The sequence below is a fragment of the Ranitomeya imitator genome, chromosome 9 (genome assembly GCF_032444005.1).
Source record: "Ranitomeya imitator isolate aRanImi1 chromosome 9, aRanImi1.pri, whole genome shotgun sequence".
In the NCBI taxonomy this organism is placed as follows: Eukaryota; Metazoa; Chordata; class Amphibia; order Anura; family Dendrobatidae; genus Ranitomeya; species Ranitomeya imitator.
The window spans coordinates 142,265,795-142,293,219 of NC_091290.1; the positions used below are offsets into that span (position 1 = coordinate 142,265,795).

The window sequence follows — 27,425 nt, forward strand, 5'->3', positions numbered from 1 at the left end:
AGTATTATAGTAGTTATATTCTTGTACATAGGAGCAGTATTATAGTAGTTATATTCTTGTACATAGGAGCAGTATTATAGTAGTTATATTCTTGTACATAGCAGCAGTATTATAGTAGTTATATTCTTGTACATAGGGGCAGTATTATAGTAGTTATATTCTTGTACATAGGGGCAGTATTATAGTAGTTATATTCTTGTACATAGGGGCAGTATTATAGTAGTTATATTCTTGTGCATAGGAGCAGTATTATAGTAGTTATATGCTTGAACATAGGGGCAATATTATAGTAGTTATATTCTTGTACATAGGGGGCAGTATTATAGTAGTTATATTCTTAAAGATAGGGGGCAGTATTATAGCAGTTATATTCCTGTACATAGGGGGCATTATTATAGCAGTTATATTCTTGTACATAGGGGCAGTATTATAGCAGGTATATTCTTGTACCTAGGAGCAGTATTATAGTATATTCTTGTACATAGGAGCAGTATTATAGTATATTCTTGTACATAGGAGCAGTATTATAGTAGTTATATTCTTGTACATAGGAGCAGTATTATAGTAGTTATATTCTTGTACATAGGAGCAGTATTATAGTAGTTATATTCTTGTACATAGGGGCAGAATTATAGTAGTTATATTCTTGTATATAGCAGCAGTATTATAGTAGTTATATTCTTGTACATAGGAGCAGTATTATAGTAGTTATATTCTTGTGCATAGGAGCAGTATTATAGTAGTTATATGCTTGAACATAGGGGCAATATTATAGTAGTTATATTCTTGTACATAGGGGGCAGTATTATAGTAGTTATATTCTTAAAGATAGGGGGCAGTATTATAGCAGTTATATTCCTGTACATAGGGGGCATTATTATAGCAGTTATATTCTTGTACATAGGGGCAGTATTATAGCAGGTATATTCTTGTACCTAGGAGCAGTATTATAGTATATTCTTGTACATAGGAGCAGTATTATAGTATATTCTTGTACATAGGAGCAGTATTATAGTAGTTATATTCTTGTACATAGGAGCAGTATTATAGTAGTTATATTCTTGTACATAGGAGCAGTATTATAGTAGTTATATTCTTGTACATAGGGGCAGAATTATAGTAGTTATATTCTTGTATATAGCAGCAGTATTATAGTAGTTATATTCTTGTACATAGGAGCAGTATTATAGTAGTTACAGGTCCTTCTCAAAAAATTAGCATATAGTGTTAAATTTCATTATTTACCATAATGTAATGATTACAATTAAACTTTCATATATTATAGATTCATTATCCACCAACTGAAATTTGTCACGTCTTTTATTGTTTTAATACTGATGATTTTGGCATACAACTCCTGATAACCCAAAAAACCTGTCTCAATAAATTAGCATATTTCACCCATCCAATCAAATAAAAGTGTTTTTTAATAACAAACAAAAAAAACAACAAATAATAATGTTCAGTTATGCACTCAATACTTGGTGGGGAATCCTTTGGCAGAAATGACTGCTTCAATGCGGCGTGGCATGGAGGCAATCAGCCTGTGACACTGCTGAGATGTTATGGAGGCCCAGGATGCTTCAATAGCGGCCTTAAGCTCATCCAGAGTGTTGGGTCTTGCGTCTCTCAACTTTCTCTTCACAATATCCCACAGATTCTCTATGGGGTTCAGGTCAGGAGAGTTGGCAGGCCAATTGAGCACAGTAATACCATGGTCAGTAAACCATTTACCAGTGGTTTTGGCACTGTGAGCAGGTGCCAGGTCGTGCTGAAAAATGAAATCTTCATCTCCATAAAGCATTTCAGCCGATGGAAGCATGAAGTGCTCCAAAATCTCCTGATAGCTAGCTGCATTGACCCTGCCCTTGATGAAACACAGTGGACCAACACCAGCAGCTGACATGGCACCCCACACCATCACTGACTGTGGGTACTTGACACTGGACTTCAGGCATTTTGGCATTTCCTTCTCCCCAGTCTTCCTCCAGACTCTGGCACCTTGATTTCCGAATGACATGCAAAATTTGCTTTCATCAGAAAAAAGTACTTGGGACCACTTAGCAACAGTCCAGTGCTGCTTCTCTGTAGCCCAGGTCAGGCGCCTCTGCCGCTGTTTATGGTTCAAAAGTGGCGTTACCTGGGGAATGCGGCACCTGTAGCCCATTTCCTGCACACGCCTGTGCACGGTGGCTCTGGATGTTTCCACACCAGACTCAGTCCACTGCTTCCTCAGGTTCCCCAAGGTCTGGAATCGGTCCTTCTCCACAATCTTCCTCAGGGTCCGGTCTCCTCTTCTCGTTGTACAGCGTTTTCTGCCACATTGTTTCCTTCCAACAGACTTACCATTGAGGTGCCTTGATACAGCACTCTGGGAACAGCCTATTTGTTGAGAAATTTCTTTCTGGGTCTTACCCTCTTGCTTGAGGGTGTCAATGATGGCCTTCTTGACATCTGTCAGGTCACTAGTCTTACCCATGATGGGGGTTTTGAGTAATGAACCAGGCAGGGAGTTTATAAAAGCCTCAGGTATCTTTTGCATGTGTTTAGAGTTAATTAGTTGATTCAGAAGATTAGGGTAATAGGTCGTTTAGAGAACCTTTTCTTGATATGCTAATTTATTGAGACAGGTTTTTTGGGTTATCAGGAGTTGTATGCCAAAATCATCAGTATTAAAACAATAAAAGACCTGACAAATTTCAGTTGGTGGATAATGAATCTATAATATATGAAAGTTTAATTGTAATCATTACATTATGGTAAATAATGAAATTTAACACTATATGCTAATTTTTTGAGAAGGACCTGTATATTCTTGCACATAGGGGGCATTATTATAGCAGTTATATTCTTGTACATAGGGGCAGTATTATAGTAGTTATATTCTTGTACATAGGAGCAGTATTATAGCAGTTATATTCTTGTACCTAGGAGCAGTATTATAGTAGTTATATTCTTGTATATAGGAGCAGTATTATAGTAGTTATATTCTTGTACATAGGAGCAGTATTATAGCAGTTATATTCTTGTACCTAGGAGCAGTATTATAGTAGTTATATTCTTGTATATAGGAGCAGTATTATAGTAGTTATATTCTTGTACATAGGAGCAGTATTATAGTAGTTATATTCTTGTACATAGCAGCAGTATTATAGTAGTTATATTCTTGTACATAGGAGCAGTATTATAGTAGTTATATTCTTGTACATAGGGGGCATTATTATAGCAGTTATATTCTTGTACATAGGGGCAGTATTATAGCAGTTATATTCTTGTACCTAGGAGCAGTATTATAGTAGTTATATTCTTGTATATAGGAGCAGTATTATAGTAGTTATATTCTTGTACATAGCAGCAGTATTATAGTAGTTATATTCTTGTACATAGGAGCAGTATTATAGTAGTTATATTCTTGTACATAGGGGGCATTATTATAGCAGTTATATTCTTGTACATAGGGGCAGTATTATAGCAGTTATATTCTTGTACCTAGGAGCAGTATTATAGTAGTTATATTCTTGTATATAGGAGCAGTATTATAGTAGTTATATTCTTGTACATAGCAGCAGTATTATAGTAGTTATATTCTTGCACATAGGGGGCATTATTATAGCAGTTATATTCTTGTACATAGGGGCAGTATTATAGCAGTTATATTCTTGTACCTAGGAGCAGTATTATAGTAGTTATATTCTTGTATATAGGAGCAGTATTATAGTAGTTATATTCTTGTACATAGCAGCAGTATTATAGTAGTTATATTCTTGTACATAGCAGCAGTATTATAGTAGTTATATTCTTGTACATAGCAGCAGTATTATAGTAGTTATATTCTTTTACATAGGAGCAGTATTATAGTAGTTATATTCTTGTACATAGTGGCAGTATTATAGTAGTTATATTCTTGTACATAGGGGCAGTATTATAGTAGTTATATTCTTGTACATAGGGGGCAGTATTATAGTAGTTATATTCCTGTACATAGGGGCAGTATTATAGTAGTTATATTCTTGCACATAGGAGCAGTATTATAGTAGTTATATTCTTGTACATAGGGGGCAGTATTATAGTAGTTATATTCTTGTACATAGGGGGCAGTATTATAGTAGTTATATTCTTGTATATAGCAGCAGTATTATAGTAGTTATATTCTTGTACATAGGAGCAGTATTATAGTAGATATATTCTTGGACATAGTGGAGTATTATAGTAGTTATATTCTTGTACATAGGGGCAGTATTTTAGTAGTTATATTCTTGTACATAGGGGCCGTATTATAGGATTTATATTCTTGTACATAGGGGCAGTATTATAGTAGTTATATTCTTGTACATAGGAGGCAGTATTATAGTAGTTATATTCTTGTACATAGGAGCAGTATTATAGTAGTTATATTCTTGTACATAGGAGGCAGTATTATAGTAGTTATATTCTTGTACATAGGGGCAGTATTTTAGTAGTTATATGCTTGTACATAGGGGCAGTATTATAGGAGTTATATTCTTGTACATAGGGGCAGTATTATAGTAGTTATATTCTTGTACATAGGGGTAGTATTATAGTAGTTATATTCTCGTACATAGGGGGCAGTATTACAGTAGTTATATTCTCGTACATAGGGGGCAGTATTATAGTAGTTATATTCTTGTACATAGGAGCAGTATTATAGTAGTTATATTCTTGTACATAGGAGCAGTATTATAGTAGTTATATTCTTGTACATAGGGGCAGTATTATAGTAGTTATATTCTCGTACATAGGGGGCAGTATTATAGTAGTTATATTCTTGTACATAGGAGCAGTATTATAGTAGAAAAGAAAAAGCAACGAAGATCAGCTCACCTCCTCTCAGGCCCAGCGCACGGATCATGCAGTGCAGCAAGTAGTTTGAAGGAAAAAGCAGAAGTCCAGCGCGGGTGAAGTCTGTAAAAAATACCTTTTATTCCATATTCATTAAAAGCACATAAATCCAAAGTCCATCTTCATATCCATAGACACAAAAACGGGTGATTCATACCAGTGACAGTCACAGGCTTAAAGTGCATTAAAATCATACGCGTTTCAACGGTCGTGCCGCCTTACTCATTGTGATAAAAATAAAATGAAAGAGGGCGGCCATATAGGACTAGGCCCATTAGGTTACACCCCCTGATCTTGCAGACAACAGAAACAGGGGAACACCTACAGGTAATTAATGAGTTTAGCCTGAAATTTGCATGTACAAATACTAAGCTTAAGGCAGGAGAAAGAGAGGGGAAAAAAAAAAAAAAAAAAAAAGTCTATGGACTTTTATATGGATGTTATATATACAAGAATTATAACTTATCATTCATAATAATTCATAAGATCCTGCCGGATATTCATGCCTAGAGGGGCTCTGGACTTAAGCTGATACATCCACCATATCTCTCTGTTGGTTATTTTTCTTTTTATATCTCCCCCTCGGAATGGAGCTTTAACCCTTTCAATCCCGCGGACCTCCAATGAGCTGACGTCCCCATTGTGTTTATGGATGAAGCGTCTTATGGGTGATTTTATTCACTGCATCAGACAGGTGCCTCCTTATTCTCACTTTCAGGGGACCCCCTGTGCACCCCACATATTGCTGCTCACAGGTGGTGCAATTAATCAGATACACCACATTGGAGGTGTTGCAGTTAAAGTAGTGGTTAATTTTGTAGGTCTTTTTGGTGACAGATGAGTGGAATTCCTTACTGTTCACCATGTATTTACAGCAGGTGCAGATATTATATACATATATATATATATTGTGCCCACACTTGTATGTGCCTTTAGTACTGAACCAGTTTTCTTTCTCTTTTAACCTTTTGTCTTCACTAACACAGAGGCTGGGGGATAAGATGTTGTTCAGACTGGGGGCTTTTTTAGCGATATAGCGCACTGGATTGCACAGGATTTGGTTCAGCTTTTTATCCTGGCTCAGCATAGGGATTCTTTTTCTGCTGATATCACTGAGGGCTGTATGTAGTGGTGAAGGTGATGTGCTCCTCACTGGACACACGGTCACTGCTCGCCTTATTCAGCATAGTCTCCCGGTCTATATCCTCCACAATGCAGCATCCAGCTGGGATAGCCCCTATGAGCCAGCCTGCCCCTCACCTCCCTCTTACTCCGGTCATACACTTCCTTGGTGGTACTGTTCCTCTTAAACCTGTAGAGTTCCCCCACAGGTAGGTTTTTTATTACATGTCTCGGATGACATGATTTGGCATGTAATATGGAATTAGTCGCGGTATTTTTCCTGAAAGGGGAGATTGTGATGATTGAATCTGAATTTAGATCTAAAGTAACATCTAAAAAATTAATGTTTCTACCCCCAATTGTATAGGTGAATTTCAAATTCATTTCATTATCATTCATATATTTGATAAGTTCAGATATCAAGTCCGCAGGTCCCTCCCATATGAGGAGCAGGTCGTCCAGATAGCGCCCCAGCCACCTAATATAGGGGGAGAAGGGGTTAACATGTGAGAACATGAACAAGCTCTCCCAGGCTGCCATATACAGGTTAGTGATAGATGGCGAGAACCCTGCGCCCATCGGGGCTCCGCAAACCTGCAAAAAAAACTCTTTATTAAAGGAAAAAAAGTTATGTTTGAGGAGAAAGTCCACCGAGGAAATCAAAAATTCCTGTATAGCCGGAGTGTAGTCACTGTAGTCCTGGAGATGTCTCCTCAGGATGGAGATAGGGAGGGATACAAGGCCTCCACGTCACAGGAGATGAAGATACAGTCTCCAGACCATGCAGTCTTATCCAGGGAGGAGATCAGATGCTTGGTATCTTTTATATAGCCTGGTAGTCACCCATGCTTCCAATCCCTGCTACTATGGGTCTGAATGTAGGAGGGAAGACTTCATTGTGGATCTTAGGCAGGGAGTGGAAGATGGGGATTATAGGGTGTTCCACAAATAAATCCTCAGACAGTTTTTTATCCAGTGCCCCTATAGCAAAACCCTCAGAAAGCAGATGTTTTAGTTTTTTCTGGAATAGTTCAGTGGGATCATGCTGTAGTCTCTGTTATTCAGCATCACCATGTTCTGCTGGACATATCGACCTGCATTCAGTAGGACCACAGCTCCTCCCTTGTCAGCTCTTCTGACCATGAGATCCTGGTCTCAAGGGTCCTCAGGTCACTAATGGAGCAAAGTTCCTGGAAAGTCCCTATTTCACCCAGTGTGGTCTGGTCACTCTGTGTGGTCAGGTTCTGTATAGCGTCCTGGTCAGATTTTTCCTTGAAAAAGTGGCATTTTAAAGTCAAATTTCAAACAAATTTATTTACATCTAGTAATGTTCTGTACATATCAAATTCATTTGTAGGGGAGAAGGTGAGACCTTTAGATAGAATGTCCATTTGGGTCTCACTAATTACATAGCTGGACAAGTTAATTACCACATTTTTCTCGTCTTCTTTCGCCTCTGTGGATATCTTCTTGTTGTTATGCTTCCTGCCACCCCTTCTCCTGCGTCTCGTCCGTTTTTTGGAGGCGCTTGAGTTGGGGCGTCTTTCCCAAATCTTTGGTCACGATGAGGGGTAAATCGTTGTCATTCATAGGAGGAATCGGACGCATTTCCTGAGGTGTACTCGTCTGAATTTTCATGAGAGACGTCTGTATCAGAGAAGTTAACCCTTCTTTGTTGGTAATTCCTCTGTCCATTTCTATTACTCCCTCTCAGGATTGAACTAGGTGATTTATATGGTGCACGTCTTTTTTCATGCCAGTCAGATACCTCATTACGAATATAGTCCTGATGGTCCCGTTCAAATTTGCTTTTTTTAGTTTGGGTAATATATTCCTCCAGTTTGCTGAGATTTAATTTAATAGATTTCATCCATTCATCATATTGTTTCAGAGATGAGTATACTTTTAAGGAGTTTTTAGTCTCATCAATTTGTTCATGAACTGAAGCTAAAACTTTCTCTTCCTCTTGAACAATAAGTTTCATAAGCTGAATGGAGCAATTATCCAGGATCTCATACCACGATTTCTCAAAGCCATCAGAGAAAGTAATGGTAGCTTTCTTCTTAAGCCTGAGTCCCCTTGGGATCATGTTTTTACTGATATATGCATTCAATGTGGTAAAGTCCCACCATGTCTTAAGTTCCCTTGTTTGTAATTTTTCCAATAGTTTCATAAGGGTATCAAGTTCACATGATTCCTTTGTGTAGTCAGGTTTAGTTCTTGAGAATATTTCCTATGCCTTATTCCCAGACCACACTGGGTGAAATAGGGACTTTCCAGGAACTTTGCTCCATTAGTGACCTGAGGACCCTTGAGAGTGAATCTATAGAATCCACCAAAAACCTAAACTCTGGTTATAAATAAAAAAAACCCTATTTTTACCCTGTCAATTCAAGACCTAACATCTTGGATTCATTCCAGAAATGCATAGAGGAGGACCTGATAGAACTCAAGAAAAAATCCTCATGTAACCATAACAGACCCAATCTGAGTAAAACGGAAAGGAAAGCTCTGGAGGAGATACGAGGCAACCAGGATGTCATGGTCAGAAGAGCTGACAAGGGAGGAGCTGTGGTCCTACTGAATGCAGGTCTATATGTCCAGCAGAACATGGTGATGCTGAATAACAGAGACTACAGCATGATCCCACTGAACTATTCCAGAAAAAACTAAAACATCTGCTTTCTGAGGGTTTTGCTATAGGGGCACTGGATAAAAAACTGTCTGAGGATTTATTTGTGGAACACCCTATAATCCCCATCTTCCACTCCCTGCCTAAGATCCACAAGGAAGTCTTTCCCCTACATTCAGACCCATAGTAGCAGGGATTGGAGGCATGGGTGAAAACCTCAGTACCTGGGTGGATATGTATCTAGACTACCAGGCTATATAAAAGATACCAAGCATTTGATTTCCTCCCTGGATAAGACTGCATGGTCTGGAGACTGTATCTTCATCTCCTGTGACGTGGAGGCCTTGTATCCCTCCCTACCTCCATCCTGAGGAGACATCTCCAGGACTACAGTGACTACACTCCGGCTATACAGGAATTTTTGATTTCCTCTGTGGACTTTCTCCTCAAACATAACTTTTTTTCCTTTAATAAAGAGTTTTTTTTGCAGGTTTGCGGAGCCCCGATGGGCGCAGGGTTCTCGCCATCTATCGCTAACCTGTATATGGCAGCCTGGGAGAGCTTGTTCATGTTCTCACATGTTAACCCCTTCTCCCCCTATATTAGGTGGCTGGGGCGCTATCTGGACGACCTGCTCCTCATATGGGAGGGACCTGCGGACTTGATATCTGAACTTATCAAATATATGAATGATAATGAAATGAATTTGAAATTCACCTATACAATTGGGGGTAGAAACATTAATTTTTTAGATGTTACTTTAGATCTAAATTCAGATTCAATCATCACAATCTCCCCTTTCAGGAAAAATACCGCGACTAATTCCATATTACATGCCAAATCATGTCATCCGAGACATGTAATAAAAAACCTACCTGTGGGGGAACTCTACAGGTTTAAGAGGAACAGTACCACCAAGGAAGTGTATGACCGGAGTAAGAGGGAGGTGAGGGGCAGGCTGGCTCATAGGGGCTATCCCAGCTGGATGCTGCATTGTGGAGGATATAGATCGGGAGACTATGCTGAATAAGGCGAGCAGTGACCGTGTGTCCAGTGAGGAGCACATCACCTTCACCACTACATACAGCCCTCAGTGATATCATCAGAAAAAGAATCCCTATGCTGAGCCAGGATAAAAAGCTGAATCAAATCCTGTGCAATCCAGTGCGCTATATCGCTAAAAAAGCCCCCAGTCTGAACAACATCTTATCCCCCAGCCTCTGTGTTAGTGAAGACAAAAGGTTAAAAGAGAAAGAAAACTGGCTCAGTACTAAAGGCACATACAAGTGTGGGCACAATATATATATATATGTATAATATCTGCACCTGCTGTAAATACATGGTGAACAGTAAGGAATTCCACTCATCTGTCACCAAAAAGACCTACAAAATTAACCACTACATTAACTGCAACACCTCCAATGTGGTGTATCTGATTAATTGCACCACCTGTGAGCAGCAATATGTGGGGGGCACAGGGGGTCCCCTGAAAGTGAGAATAAGGAGGCACCTGTCTGATGCAGTGAATAAAATCACCCATAAGACGCTTCATCCATAAACACAATGGGGACGTCAGCTCATTGGAGGTCCGCGGGATTGAAAGGGTTAAAGCTCCATTCCGAGGGGGAGATATAAAAAGAAAAATAACCAACAGAGAGATATGGTGGATGTATCAGCTTAAGTCCAGAGCCCCCCTAGGCATGAATATCCGGCAGGATCTTATGAATTATTATGAATGATAAGTTATAATTCTTGTATATATAACATCCATATAAAAGTCCATAGACTTTTTTTTTTTTTTCCCCTCTCTCTTTCTCCTGCCTTAAGCTTAGTATTTGTACATGCAAATTTCAGACTAAACTCATTAACTACCTGTAGGTGTTGCCCTGTTTCTGTTGTCTGCAAGATCAGGGGGTGTAACCTAATGGGCCTAGTCCTATATGGCCGCCCTCTTTCATTTTATTTTTATCACAATGAGTAAGGCGGCACGACCGTGGAAACGCGTATGATTTTAATGCACTTTAAGTATGAACTGGTATGAATCACCCGTTTTTGTGTCTATGGATATGAAGATGGACTTTGGATTTATGTGCTTTTAACGAATATGGAATAAAAGGTATTTTTTACGGACATCACCCGCGCTGGACTTCTGCTTTTTCTTCAGTATTATAGTAGTTATATTCTTGTACATAGGAGCAGTATTATAGTAGTTATATTATTGTACATAGGAGCAGTATTATAGTAGTTATATTCTTGTACATAGGGGCAGTATTATAGTAGTTATATTCTTGTACATAGGGGGCAGTATTATAGTAGTTATATTCTTATACATAGGAGCAGTATTATAGTAGTTATATTCTTGTCCATAGGAGCAGTATTATAGTAATTATATTCTTGTACATAGAGGGCAGTATTATAGTAGTTATATTCTTGTACATAGGAGCAGTATTATAGTAGTTATATTCTTGTACATAGGAGCAGTATTATAGTAGTTATATTCTTGTCCATAGGAGCAGTATTATAGTAGTTATATTCTTATACATAGGAGCAGTATTATAGTAGTTATATTCTTGTACATAGGAGCAGTATTATAGTAGTTATATTCTTGTCCATAGGAGCAGTATTATAGTAGTTATATTCTTATACATAGGAGCAGTATTATAGTAGTTATATTCTTGTACATAGGGGCAGTATTATAGTAGTTATATTCTTGTACATAGGAGCAGTATTATAGTAGTTATATTCTTGTCCATAGGAGCAGTATTATAGTAGTTATATTCTTGTACATAGGAGCAGTATTATAGTAGTTATATTCTTGTACATAGGAGCAGTATTATAGTAGTTATATTCTTGTCCATAGGAGCAGTATTATAGTAGTTATATTCTTGTACATAGGGGGCAGTATTATAGTAGTTATATTCTTGTACATAGGAGCAGTATTATAGTAGTTATATTCTTGTCCATAGGAGCAGTATTATAGTAGTTATATTCCTGTACATAGGGGCAGTATTATAGTAGTTATATTCTTGTACATAGGGGGCAGTATTATAGTAGTTATATTCTTGTACATAGGAGCAGTATTATAGTAGTTATATTCTTGTCCATAGGAGCAGTATTATAGTAGTTATATTCCTGTACATAGGGGCAGTATTATAGTAGTTATATTCTTGTACATAGGAGCAGTATTATAGTAGTTATATTCTTGTACATAGGGGGCAGTATTATAGTAGTTATATTCTTGTACATAGGAGCAGTATTATAGTAGTTATATTCTTGTCCATAGGAGCAGTATTATAGTAGTTATATTCCTGTACATAGGGGCAGTATTATAGTAGTTATATTCTTGTACATAGGGGCAGTATTATAGTAGTTATATTCTTGTCCATAGGAGCAGTATTATAGTAGTTATATTCTTGTACATAGGGGCAGTATTATAGTAGTTATATTCTTGTACATAGGGGCAGTATTTTAGTAGTTATATTCTTGTACATAGGAGCAGTATTATAGCAGTTATATTCTTGTACATAGGAGCAGTATTATAGTAGTTATATTCTTGTACCTAGGAGCAGTATTATAGTAGTTATATTCTTGTACATAGGAGCAGTATTATAGTAGTTATATTCTTGTACATAGGAGCAGTATTATAGTAGTTATATTCTTGTACATAGGAGCAGTATTATAGTAGTTATATTCTTGTACATAGGAGCAGTATTATAGTAGTTATATTCTTGTACATAGGAGCAGTATTATAGTGGTTATATTCTTGTACATAGGAGCAGCATTAAAGTGGTTATATTCTTGTACATAGGAGCAGTATTATAGTAGTTATATTCTTGTACATAGGAGCAGTATTATAGCAGTTATATTCTTGTACATAGGAGCAGTATTATAGTAGTTATATTCTTGTACATAGGGGGCAGTATTATAGTAGTTATATTCTTGTACATAGGAGCAGTATTATAGTAGTTATATTCTTGTCCATAGGAGCAGTATTATAGTAGTTATATTCTTGTACATAGAGGGCAGTATTTTAGTAGTTATATTCTTGTACATAGGAGCAGTATTATAGCAGTTATATTCTTGTACATAGGAGCAGTATTATAGTAGTTATATTCTTGTACATAGGAGCAGTATTATAGTAGTTATATTCTTGTACATAGGAGCAGTATTATAGTAGTTATATTCTTGTACATAGGAGCAGTATTATAGTAGTTATATTCTTGTACATAGGGGGCAGTATTATAGCAGTTATATTCTTGTCCATAGGGGCAGTATTATAGTAGTTATATTCTTGTCCATAGGAGCAGTATTATAGTAGTTATATTCTTGTACATAGGGGCAGTATTATAGTAGTTATATTCTTGTCCATAGGAGCAGTATTATAGTAGTTATATTCTTGTACATAGGAGCAGTATTATAGTAGTTATATTCTTGTACATAGGGGCAGTATTATAGTAGTTATATTCTTGTACATAGGAGCAGTATTATAGTAGTTATATTCTTGTACATAGGGGGCAGTATTATAGTAGTTATATTCTTGTACACAGGGGCAGTATTATAGTAGTTATATTCTTGTACATAGGGGGCAGTATTATAGTAGTTATATTCTTGTACACAGGGGCAGTATTATAGTAGTTATATTCTTGTACATAGAGGGCAGTATTTTAGTAGTTATATTCTTGTACATAGGAGCAGTATTATAGTAGTTATATTCTTGTCCATAGGAGCAGTATTATAGTAGTTATATTCTTGTACATAGAGGGCAGTATTATAGCAGTTATATTCTTGTACATAGGAGCAGTATTATAGTAGTTATATTCTTGTCCATAGGAGCAGTATTATAGTAGTTATATTCTTATACATAGAGGGCAGTATTTTAGTAGTTATATTCTTGTACATAGGAGCAGTATTATAGCAGTTATATTCTTGTACATAGGAGCAGTATTATAGTAGTTATATTCTTGTACATAGGAGCAGTATTATAGTAGTTATATTCTTGTACATAGGAGCAGTATTATAGTAGTTACATTCTTGTACATAGGAGCAGTATTATAGTAGTTATATTCTTGTACATAGGGGGCAGTATTATAGCAGTTATATTCTTGTACATAGGGGCAGTATTATAGTAGTTATATTCTTGTCCATAGGAGCAGTATTATAGTAGTTATATTCTTGTACATAGGGGCAGTATTATAGTAGTTATATTCTTGTCCATAGGAGCAGTATTATAGTAGTTATATTCTTGTACATAGGGGCAGTATTATAGCAGTTATATTCTTGTACATAGGAGCAGTATTATAGTAGTTATATTCTTGTACATAGGAGCAGTATTATAGTAGTTATATTCTTGTACATAGGAGCAGTATTATAGTAGTTATATTCTTGTCCATAGGAGCAGTATTATAGTAGTTATATTCTTATACATAGGAGCAGTATTATAGTAGTTATATTCTTGTACATAGGGGCAGTATTATAGTAGTTATATTCTTGTACATAGGAGCAGTATTATAGTAGTTATATTCTTGTCCATAGGAGCAGTATTATAGTAGTTATATTCTTGTACATAGGAGCAGTATTATAGTAGTTATATTCTTGTACATAGGGGGCAGTATTATAGTAGTTATATTCTTGTACATAGGAGCAGTATTATAGTAGTTATATTCTTGTACATAGGGGGCAGTATTATAGTAGTTATATTCCTGTACATAGGGGCAGTATTATAGTAGTTATATTCTTGTACATAGGGGGCAGTATTATAGTAGTTATATTCTTGTACATAGGGGCAGTATTATAGTAGTTATATTCTTGTCCATAGGAGCAGTATTATAATAGTTATATTCTTGTACATAGGGGCAGTATTATAGTAGTTATATTCTTGTACATAGGGGCAGTATTTTAGTAGTTATATTCTTGTACATAGGAGCAGTATTATAGCAGTTATATTCTTGTACATAGGAGCAGTATTATAGTAGTTATATTCTTGTACCTAGGAGCAGTATTATAGTAGTTATATTCTTGTACATAGGAGCAGTATTATAGTAGTTATATTCTTGTACATAGGAGCAGTATTATAGTAGTTATATTCTTGTACATAGGAGCAGTATTATAGTAGTTATATTCTTGTACATAGGAGCAGTATTATAGTAGTTATATTCTTGTACATAGGAGCAGTATTATAGTGGTTATATTCTTGTACATAGGAGCAGCATTAAAGTGGTTATATTCTTGTACATAGGAGCAGTATTATAGTAGTTATATTCTTGTACATAGGAGCAGTATTATAGCAGTTATATTCTTGTACATAGGAGCAGTATTATAGTAGTTATATTCTTGTACATAGGGGGCAGTATTATAGTAGTTATATTCTTGTACATAGGAGCAGTATTATAGTAGTTATATTCTTGTCCATAGGAGCAGTATTATAGTAGTTATATTCTTGTACATAGAGGGCAGTATTTTAGTAGTTATATTCTTGTACATAGGAGCAGTATTATAGCAGTTATATTCTTGTACATAGGAGCAGTATTATAGTAGTTATATTCTTGTACATAGGAGCAGTATTATAGTAGTTATATTCTTGTACATAGGAGCAGTATTATAGTAGTTATATTCTTGTCCATAGGGGCAGTATTATAGTAGTTATATTCTTGTACATAGGAGCAGTATTATAGTAGTTATATTCTTGTACATAGGGGGCAGTATTATAGTAGTTATATTCTTGTACACAGGGGCAGTATTATAGTAGTTATATTCTTGTACATAGGGGGCAGTATTATAGTAGTTATATTCTTGTACACAGGGGCAGTATTATAGTAGTTATATTCTTGTACATAGAGGGCAGTATTTTAGTAGTTATATTCTTGTACATAGGAGCAGTATTATAGTAGTTATATTCTTGTCCATAGGAGCAGTATTATAGTAGTTATATTCTTGTACATAGAGGGCAGTATTATAGCAGTTATATTCTTGTACATAGGAGCAGTATTATAGTAGTTATATTCTTGTCCATAGGAGCAGTATTATAGTAGTTATATTCTTATACATAGAGGGCAGTATTTTAGTAGTTATATTCTTGTACATAGGAGCAGTATTATAGCAGTTATATTCTTGTACATAGGAGCAGTATTATAGTAGTTATATTCTTGTACATAGGAGCAGTATTATAGTAGTTATATTCTTGTACATAGGAGCAGTATTATAGTAGTTATATTCTTGTACATAGGAGCAGTATTATAGTAGTTATATTCTTGTACATAGGGGGCAGTATTATAGCAGTTATATTCTTGTACATAGGGGCAGTATTATAGTAGTTATATTCTTGTCCATAGGAGCAGTATTATAGTAGTTATATTCTTGTACATAGGGGCAGTATTATAGTAGTTATATTCTTGTCCATAGGAGCAGTATTATAGTAGTTATATTCTTGTACATAGGGGCAGTATTATAGCAGTTATATTCTTGTACATAGGAGCAGTATTATAGTAGTTATATTCTTGTACATAGGGGCAGTATTATAGTAGTTATATTCTTGTACATAGGAGCAGTATTATAGTAGTTATATTCTTGTACATAGGGGGCAGTATTATAGTAGTTATATTCTTGTACACAGGGGCAGTATTATAGTAGTTATATTCTTGTACATAGGGGGCAGTATTATAGTAGTTATATTCTTGTACACAGGGGCAGTATTATAGTAGTTATATTCTTGTACATAGGGGCAGTATTATAGTAGTTATATTCTTGTACATAGGGGCAGTATTATAGGAGTTATATTCCTGTACATAGGGGCAGTATTATAGTAGTTATATTCTTGTACATAGGAGCAGTATTATAGTAGTTATATTCTTGTAAATAGGAGCAGTATTATAGTAGTTATATTCTTGTACATAGGAGCAGTATTATAGTAGTTATATTCTTGTACATAGGAGCAGTATTATAGTAGTTATATTCTTGTACATAGGGGGCAGTATTATAGCAGTTATATTCTTGTACATAGGGGCAGTATTATAGTAGTTATATTCTTGTCCATAGGAGCAGTATTATAGTAGTTATATTCTTGTACATAGAGGGCAGTATTTTAGTAGTTATATTCTTGTACATAGGAGCAGTATTATAGTAGTTATATTCTTGTACATAGGGGCAGTATTATAGTAGTTATATTCTTGTACATAGGGGCAGTATTATAGGAGTTATATTCCTGTACATAGGGGCAGTATTATAGTAGTTATATTCTTGTACATAGGAGCAGTATTATAGTAGTTATATTCTTGTAAATAGGAGCAGTATTATAGTAGTTATATTCTTGTACATAGGAGCAGTATTATAGTAGTTATATTCTTGTACATAGCAGCAGTATTATAGTAGTTATATTCTTGTACATAGGGGGCAGTATTATAGCAGTTATATTCTTGTACATAGGGGCAGTATTATAGTAGTTATATTCTTGTCCATAGGAGCAGTATTATAGTAGTTATATTCTTGTACATAGAGGTCAGTATTTTAGTAGTTATATTCTTGTACATAGGAGCAGTATTATAGTAGTTATATTCTTGTACATAGGGGCAGTATTAGAGTAGTTATATTCTTGTCCATAGGAGCAGTATTATAGTAGTTATATTCTTTTACATAGGGGCAGTATTATAGTAGTTATATTCTTGTCCATAGGAGCAGTATTATAGTAGTTATATTCTTGTACATAGGGGCAGTATTATAGTAGTTATATTCTTGTACATAGGGGCAGTATTATAGTAGTTATATTCTTGTACATAGGAGCAGTATTATAGTAGTTTTATTCTTGTACATAGGGGGCAGTATTATAGCAGTTATATTCTTGTACATAGGGGCAGTATTATAGTAGTTATATTCTTGTACATAGGGGCAGTATTATAGTAGTTATATTCTTGTACATAGGAGCAGTATTATAGTAGTTATATTCTTGTACATAGGGGCAGTATTATAGTAGTTATATTCTTGTCCATAGGAGCAGTATTATAGTAGTTATATTCTTGTACATAGAGGGCAGTATTTTAGTAGTTATATTCTTGTACATAGGAGCAGTATTATAGTAGTTATATTCTTGTACATAGGGGCAGTATTATAGTAGTTATATTCTTGTACATAGGATCAGTATTATAGTAGTTATATTCTTGTACATAGAAGGAGTATTATAGTAGTTATATTCTTGTACATAGGGAGCAGTATTATAGTAGTTATATTCTTGTACATAGGGAGCAGTATTATAGTTGTTATATTCTTGTACATAGGAGCAGTATTATAGTAGTTATATTCTTGTACATAGGAGCAGTATTATAGTAGTTATATTCTTGTACATAGGAGCAGTATTATAGTAGTTATATTCTTGTACATAGGGGCAGTATTATAGTAGTTATATTCTTGTATATAGGGGCAGTATTATAGGAGTTATATTCTTGTACATAGGGACAGTATTATAGTAGTTATATTCCTGTACATAGGGGCAGTATTATAGTAGTTATATTCTTGTACATAGGAGCAGTATTATAGTAGTTATATTCTTGTATATAGGGGCAGTATTATAGGAGTTATATTCTTGTACATAGGGGGCAGTATTATAGGAGTTATATTCTTGTACATAGTGGCAGTATTATAGTAGTTAAATTCTTAAACACTTTTGGCAGAATCACCTTAATTTTATATTTGTACAATCGCTAAGACGTCTTGTTACGTATTTTTCCTTTCTGTAGGATAAAACCTACAATCACTTTTCTATGGACACAATTAGTATCTTCCACCTATGAAATGAATTCTTCAGTCTCCATTGCACAATTTGAATCTCTCCTCTTTAAGCTGCTGAGGATCTTTCATCTGTTCCCAGGAGAATGACTGGAACCGTTCTCTCGTTTTTAAATTCCTCTTGCTGAGCAGCGGAGCTTGATTAAGAAGGATTTATGAAACAGACACCGTTTGGGAACCAATGTTTCATCTCCAACCTTGTATTTTTTTTTTCTTGAGATTACATTTGGCAAACACACTATTAGTGAAGTGTTTAAGATGTGATCAGTCGCCCGTGTGATCGGCTGCATCGCTCAGTAGTTTCATATCGTGCCGCATATAAAAGTCGCTAAATATGACAGCACTGATTGTCAATGATTATAAGTGAAATAAATTAGTTGACTTGCCTGAGGATCGAGTGATACTGTGTTACCATTCTGGAGGCCGTACATTCATTGGACATTATTACATGGAAACTGTACTTTCAAGAAACTTTGCTTAAATGACTAATACAGACAACTGTACCAAAACAATATATTTTAAATGAGAAATCTGCTACTTTCTCCACTTATGAACCACTTCTTCCCCTCTCTCTGAAATCATCAGCCACTCAGTTTATGTGAAGTGTTAGATTACAAGTCCTTTAATACTCTATGGAGAAGGGAGGAGCAGAGTGATAAAAACAGGCAGGTTGGGACACAGAAAGATCATACTGAGATCTCTAACAAGTCTTTTACCTCTTAACCTCATCCTAAAGCTGGATTCACATCTACAAAGCTCCATATTGTTGTATAAAACACAATTCCGGTCTTTTGATTTTTATTTTTTTATGGTGTTTACTATATGGCTTAACTAATTGTGTATTTTGATAGATCTGACTTTTCCCGGCCAAAGATTTTTTTTTTTTATGTTATTTTCCTTTCTTTATTTTTATCAAAGAAAAAGGGAGGTGGTGAATGTTTAGAATGTTTAGCTATTTTTAAAAACTCTTCTTTTTTTTTACATACTTTTTAGGTCCCCGTAGGGAGCTTTATCCTGTAATCACATGATTGCTTCTACTATATACTGCCATACCACAGTATGAAAAATCATGGTATGCTATGGGGCTTATCCGGTTATTGAAGTTGAAAAGATCTATCCATTATCTATCATCTATTATCTATCTATTATCTATCTATCTATTATCTATCAATCATCTATCTATTATCTGTCTACATATATTATCTATCTATTATCTATCTATCATCTATTATCTCTATTATCTATCTGTTATCTATCTATGTTTCTTTTATCTAAGCAGCTGTATTCTTCCAGTAATAATTTGATGTAATTAATTAGACAATTTGCATGTTAATGAGGTGAATTACATAACAGGTTTGATTTAATATTGGTGTTTGGAGAATCTTCAACTTATTGATTTCCTTAGAGTTTTCCAGTCTTTCTGCCGCCTGAAATAAAATTTGTTTCTTACTTAGGTTGTTGGTTATTTGCATTTCCTTGGAATAGTAATATTAGATCTCACAAGTCGTCTCCGCATATTAAATGTGAATTGTGAGTTTCTGGGAGAGAATTTGAAGCTACGCCTTGAAATGGTCCATATGGAACTCGATATATCCTCATAAATTGGAGTCCGGAAAAATAAAACATGATGAAAATATGTATAGTGGGAATCTATACCATTTACTTTTGATTGAATAGACTTTAAGTTGGGGTTTTTTCTGCAAATATTGTATAAGGTGCAAAAGGTTCAGTTGAGCCTTTATGTATATCCTCCTATCTGCATTCTGCTTCTCCCTGCCCTTTTCCTCCCATTCTTCTTGTTACATATACTATTCCTATGTATATTCCCTTATGTGTATATTGTAACCCTTCCTTATAAAATTCATACAAATAATTTGAAGAAAAAGTCCCATAGGATTAGATTTTGTAGCAGTTGTACGGGATCTCACAATCATTTCTCCATTGGTAATATTGTATAATGGAATGATGCCTAAGGATGAGGAAGGAAGAAAGATAGGAAGAAGGATGGAAGAAAGGGAAAGAGAAAGGAGGAAAGGGAGAAGAAAGAGACAGAGACAAGGGGAAGGAAGAGAAGAAGAGGAAGGAACAGAGGGAAGAGACAAGTAGCAGAGAAGAGAAAGGCGTAAGGAACGGGGAAAACGAAGAAGGAATGGAAAGAGACAAATGGGAGGGAAGAGGAAGGAACAGAGGGAAGAAGAAGGAAGAAGTCTCAGAAGGAGGGCGAAGAAGGAAGAAGTCTCAGAAGGAGGGCGAAGAAGGAAGAAGTCTCAGAAGGAGGGCGAAGAAGGAAGAAGTCTCAGAAGGAGGGCGAAGAAGGAAGAAGTCTCAGAAGGAGGGCGAAGAAGGAAGAAGTCACAGAAGGAGGGCGAAGAAGGAAGAAGTCTCAGAAGGAGGGCGAAGAAGGAAGAAGTCTCAGAAGGAGGGCGAAGAAGGAAGAAGTCTCAGAAGGAGGGCGAAGAAGGAAGAAGTCACAGAAGGAGGGCGAAGAAGGAAGAAGTCTCAGAAGGAGGGCGAAGAAGGAAGAAGTCTCAGAAGGAGGGTCGAAGAAGGAAGAAGTCTCAGAAGGAGGGCGAAGAAGGAAAGGATGGAGGAAAAGTGGAGGAAGGGAAAGGACAGAGAGACAAAGATGAAGGAAAGGACAGAGAGAAGAATACAAAACAGAGGGAAGAGGAAGGGATAGATGAGAAAAGTAGGGAAAAGGGAAGTAGCGAGGGAAGATAAAGGGAGGAAGGAGAGAAGGAGAAATAAGAGACAAAGAGAGGGAAAAGTAAAAGGGGAACAGAGAAAGGGAGAAGGAAGGGACCGAGAAAGAGAGTTGGAAAAGAAAGGAGGGATGAAATGGAAGAAGGGATGGACGAGGAAGAGAATAGGTAAAGGACAGAGTGAGGAAGGAGGAAGAAAGAAAGGAGAAAGAAGGAAAGAAAGAGGAAAGGTACGAGGCATGAGGAGGAAGAGGAGAAACATGGGTCAAAGGAAGGGAAAAGGAAAGATGGATGATGCAGGACAGAGTGAGGGAGGAGGAAGAAAGAAAGGAAAGAAAGGAGAAAGAAGGGGTAGAATCATCAGAAATAGGAAAGGTACGAGGCATGAGGAGGAAGAGGAGAAACATGGGTCAAAGGAAGGGAAAAGGAAAGATGGATGAAGCAGGAGAGAACAGCGGGAAGGAGGAAGGAAAAGTGAACAAAGAAAGGGAAGGGGATGGAAGGAGGAGGGAATCAGCAAAGCGACAAAGGGCAATGAGTGAAGTGAAGAAAGATGGGAAAAAGAGAGGAAAGCGATGGAGAGACAGAGAAAGGGAAAAGGAGAAAAGGGAAGAAAGAAGTAAAGGAGGAAGGGAGAGAAAAGGAAGGAAGAAAGACGAGGATGAATAAATATCACAGGAAGGAAAGAACAGAGGGATGGAGGAGAGAATGGAGAAATGAAGAATGAGGAAATAAAACAGGAAGGAAATATAAAGGAAGGGGGGAAGGGAAGCAGAATACAAGGATGAAACACAGAAGGAAAGTAAAGAAGATAGGAATGATAAAATATGGCATCTAGGGAAGAAACGAGGTTGGGGAGAGGTTAGATGTCATAAAGGGTCACCGGGACCGTTCTTTTACTTAGGAGTCCTAGTACAGATCAGTTCTTTCTTGATTTATCATTTATTGTCCATGTATCATGGATAAACACGAATCTTTTCTATTTATTTTTCAATTTACACTTATCTGTTACCCCAAGAGGGTCTGAAAAAGGATAATGAGAACAGAGGGGCACATTCTCCCCAATACTTATGTACTTCTTTATCCTAGCGAGCTGGCTCCGTCTATATAACCGATATATCTACCATTTGGAGATGAGTTTTCCTATTACAAAGCTGGAGTGGAATGAATAGAATTTAGCTGCCAGTAGCCACCACTAGGGGGAGCTCGCGGCATACTATTTTTACATTGAACCCAATGATAAAGCTGTATGCAGGGAGCTCCCCCTAGTGGTGGCTGTAGGTAATCAAACTTTTTATGTCTAAGCAGGAGAGATTTTGTGTCTTCCGAAAAGTGAAGGTCTGACTGTTCGAAACATATATATTAAAAACGTAAGCAATATTCACATTAAACCTTTTACATTTTATATTTTATACTATGTACTTTTATATTTTTTTAAATACACTCTCGGTGTTTATTTTTTCGGTCAGATGGCTTTATTACTGTTTCTGCAATTTACATGACAGTTTTTTTATATATATAAATAATATATTCGCGTGTTTCACAATCCTTTCTCTTAGAAATTGTCAAGGCTAATTTTACCAGGCTGAAAACTGCGACAAAATTCCCTACGGATTTTATAAAGGTCGAATAAGATCATTTAAAATCAATAGCGCCTCCATTGCAGTGTCATTCTCACTCACTATTTATTAGATGTAGAAAAACAGGAGAATTCTTAACAAATATGATTCTCCGTCATTTATACTGGAGTAGGACGATCACCGGAGACGAGTGACATTGTGGTGACATTAAGCTGCAGCGGAAAAAAAAAAATCCATTATTTATATACTGGAGATAAACATAGTAAGAAATACATGGGAGAGTATAGGAAATGCACACTTAATATCTGATAATCGGGGAGGATTTATACCGCAGGTGACAGCGAGTCAGGCCGGGCTCTTTCATCATACAGAAAATACAACATGGAGGCGAAAGATCAATCATAGACGATAACAATCACTATCGCAACCAGCGCTGCTTATTACACTGTATCATGTTACATACAAAAGCAGGAACCACATAGTGTCCGCTTAATACCGCCAACTAGTGACATAATATAATACACAAATATAGCCTCTCTACATTGCCCCTGTATTACCACCATATAGTTTACAGATAATGTCACCATATATTGGCCAAATAATGCCGCCACTAATGCCACCATATATTAGCCATTATTGACATAATTTTGCCCATTATATGACTTGTATCTTGCATTTTTTTAACCAGATTCCCCTCTGCAGGATTTATCTCTAATTTCAGTTGTCTCTGAGCTAATGGATGAAGACTAGCTGCACAGACACAGACAAGAGGGATTCCTCCTCTCCTATCTCTAAGTAGCACATGTTCAGAAGCAGCAGCAGCATGGAGGACATTTTACAGGAGTACTGAACAGTGTAATTGTGAATCCAGCATGAGGATGTATTAACACACTTACTGGAAAGCAGGATTAAAAAAGCAGTACTGAGCAGTGTAATTGTGAATCCAGCCTTGGGATGAGACAACACACTTACTAGAATGCAGGGCTAAAACAAGATTGCTGAGTAGTGTTAAGTGTAATTGTGAATCCAGCTTTGAGATGAGATAACACACTTACTAGAAAGTAGAACTAAAATAGGAGTACTGAGCTGTAAAATTGTGAAACCAGCACTCCAGTGAAATAACACACTTACTAGAAGGACTAAAATATGATTACTGAATGGTGTAATTGTGAATCCAGAACTGGGATGAGATAACACACTTACTAGAAAGCAGAACTTAAACAGGAGTACTCAGCAGTGTATTTGTGAATCCAGCATTTGGATGAGATAACATGCTTACTAGAAATCTGGACTAAAACAGGAGTACTGAGCAGTGTAATTGTGAATCCAGTACTGGAGTGAGATAACACACTTATTAGAAATCTGGACTAAAACAGGAGTACTGAGCAGTGTAATTGTGAATCCAGCACTGGGATGAGTTAACAAGCTTACTAAAAAGCAGGACTAAGACAGGATTACTGAGCAGTGTAATTGTAAATCCAGCACTAGGATGAGAACACACTAGAAAGCAGGACTAAAACAGGAATCCTAAGCGGTATAATTGTGGATCCATAAGCTTCTATGTGTCCACAGAGCCTTAGAGAAAGCATTTACCCTTGAAAGACTTTTCTCAAACTTCCAGTTCTTCCCTTTGATGTCAAGGAACAGGACTATCCTTTCCTTGGATTTTCACAATGGAGAGAACGATGGAGAAAATAGTCCAAACTTCATAAAAAGGATACAAATGGTTTAAGCAGGTCCCTGGGACAAGGATCACGGTTAATGGATTAGTTTCTGAAATTTTCATGTTCAAGCATGACCCAGCCGGTGATAGTCCATGGTCCTCCTCATCATATTGGGGCAGAACCTCCACGGAACAGAACCTTCCACTCTAAGAAAAGAGAAGACGATTTTCTACGCAGAAGAAGTGCTGCTGTTTTTCGAAGGTCTCGTTAGATCAGGTGATCACTCAGAAGTTTATTCGGTTTTTGGATGGCAAAATTTTGAATTTTCAGATTTTTATTAAGGTTTTCGGAACCGGAAAATACCGATAATATAGAATATTTTATCTCCAGACTCTGAGCTGAAGATAACTTATAAGACTCGAGAAATATATCGAACCTGAATGTAAGACAAGTGAAACGTCCGCGCCGCCCGCTCCTATTCTTAGTAAAACTGAAAAGCGGCTCGTCGTTATGAATGCAATCCAATAACCACGAGCTTCAACCAGCGCCGCGGCCAGAATTGGATCTGAATCGCCCATTACTCATCCAATCTCAGGTTACATGTTGATAAATGGTCCACGTTAGGAACGGGTTTACCGCTGGTTTTTTCTTCTTTGGGGGCTATCATTGCAAAATAGATGACACCGATTCCGTGCGTGGTCACCCGATCCACAGGAACGTGGAGGTCCTCGCTATGACACTTTAATGGAGTCAAAGAGGGGGGTTAAACTCATTTTACAATATAATTTTTTTTTTTTTTTTTTAAGAATTTGGTATAAGAAGTTTCCTTAGACTTATCAGTCTTGAGCTGGAGAAATAATTGGCTAAAAAAAGCCATGAGAAGGAGGCAACATATCAATGAAATGCATCGAGACATCACTGATTACTATTAAATCTGATGTAATACCCTGCTTGCCCTGTGGCGGTGCTGTACGGTAATTGTATATTCTCTCCCAGCTTTCCATACAGATTACACCAGATCACTGGGGAACCCAGTAATGGAAAAATTTATAATTTGCAACTGAAGTTCAAAATATGTTGAGGAATAACTATTATGACCGTTAATTAACTTGTTTTCTGTATTTTTCATCAGTTTTATCTTTTTTTATCTGATGAGCAGTTGTCTCTGAATGAGTGGGTGGAGATGAACTGCTATAACGTCTTCCATAAAGACATGAGAGATTCCTGCTCTCCTGCCTTTATATATCCTGCAAACGTATGTATGTAACACATGTGCAGCAGCAGCAGTATGGAGGACATTATACTGCAGCCCTGAGCAGTGTAGCTGTGAATCCAGCATTAGGGGAGAGAAAGACTTGAAACAAAGCGGCAGCATTGAGAACATTATACTGCAGTACTGAGCAGTATAGCTATGAATCCAGCATTAGGAGTGAGAAAGACTTGCTACAACGCAGCAGCATAGAGCACATTTTATATTGATGTACTGGGCAGTGTAGCTGTGAATCTAGCATTAAGGTTGATAAACACTTGCTACAAAGAAGCAGCATGAAGGACATTATACTGCATTACTGAGCAGTGTAGCTGTGAATCTAGCATTAAGGTTGATAAACACTTGCTACAAAGCAGCAGCATGAAGGACATTATACTGCAGAACTGAGCAGTGTAACTGTGAATCTACCATTGGGCGTGAGAAACACTTGCCACAAACCAGCAGCATAGATGACATTATACAGCAGAACTGAAAAGTGTAGCTGTGAATCCAGCATTGGGCATGAGACACACTTGCTACCAAGCAGAAGAAAAAAAAAGTATGAACTGGGATATAAACTGGTGTGCATGCAGCGGGTAAGCGCACATTCACACTGGTCACTAAACAGAAAAAAAAAAGACAGAAACATAATGATTGAATACCCTACAATAAATAAATAGCATAGTGCATGAAAATAATATAGGGTACTTCGTTAACATGTTTTTCGATGAAAAAAATTCAAAAGCCGTCCCACCACTCCAAGGTGACCCTAATTGGGACAGACCTAACTCTAATATTAAATACCTTATCGTTTGTCAAGGGACATGTACGTAGATAAGGACTGAGCCAAAAGATCGGCTCAATAACAAAAAAATCTACGTTAACAACTAAGAAGAAACCTTCCTGACAGTCATTTAGGTCCTTTCCTGCTCGGCGCGAGACAACATTGATTGCTCGGGTAGAACACATTGTATCCATTGTCCTTGTATCAGTTCATTTTGAGAAACAAACTGTAAGAAAATAATGGAATTTACCAGTTATCCTGCACCGGCGAGGACAAGAGGCCATAAATATATTAACAAAACCACCTGGGCAGACAAGAGGTCCGCGCTGCCCAACAATGGAGCCTACAAGCCACTCCGATGAAGAGATAATTGGCCTTCAGCAAGCGAAGCAGAGGAAGGAAAAAAACAGCCGACGGCGATATCGAAGTCAACACTGGACTGAAAAATAGGATTTATTTGCTTAGAGACAGAGTATTGTAATGTCAGATCCCCAGTGGTCAACACTTCTGTAATATTTTTTGCGTAAATATCAAAAATAACAACATTTGGAGGCGGTAAAAATGAATAAGAAATGGTCGTGCTCAGCGACATCAGACCGAGGGGACAGAGGAGGGGATCTGAGCGCCGCCGCCGCCGGTCTCCATGCAACAAGAAATGAAATGTATCAGACCTGGAAGATTGCGGAATCCAACGGAAGCCGTGAGTCAACGAGCGAGGAAGGGAACGGACATTGAAAAGGAAAGATCACCGTCATGGTGGGGTGAAAGTCCACAACAGAAAAGGATTATTACTATTATTGTTACCTTTGTTATTACTGTGTTATTTATCATGTCCTGCCATTAGACATCTCATGGACTTATCTTGGATTTCTATGGAAGTACGGGGCTATTTTGGCTTTTCCTCTGGGCTCCACTGGCACTCATCAGCTTGGAAGCTGCGCATGGGACGTACTTGGACGTTACAACATGACAACGATCCAAAACACAAGGCCAAGTCAACCTGTCATTGGCTACAACAGAACAAAGTGAAGGTTCTGGAGTGGCCATCTCAGTCTCCTGAC

General features: G+C 36.9%; 1 protein-coding gene across 1 annotated transcript; it reads left to right on the forward strand.

Annotated features, from left to right (window-relative positions):
- Positions 1-21,381: 21,381 nt before the first annotated feature.
- On the forward strand, positions 21,382-21,756 carry LOC138648645 (octapeptide-repeat protein T2-like). The gene has a single exon (XM_069738432.1). It carries the CDS (start codon positions 21,382-21,384, stop codon positions 21,754-21,756), a length of 375 nt encoding a protein of 124 aa, XP_069594533.1.
- The last annotated feature ends 5,669 nt before the right edge of the window (positions 21,757-27,425 follow it).

Coding starts and splice junctions, on each gene's coding strand:
- LOC138648645 (XM_069738432.1), top strand. CDS start 21,382: ATGCAGGACAGAGTGAGGGAGGAGGAAGAAAGAAAGGAAAGAAAGGAG.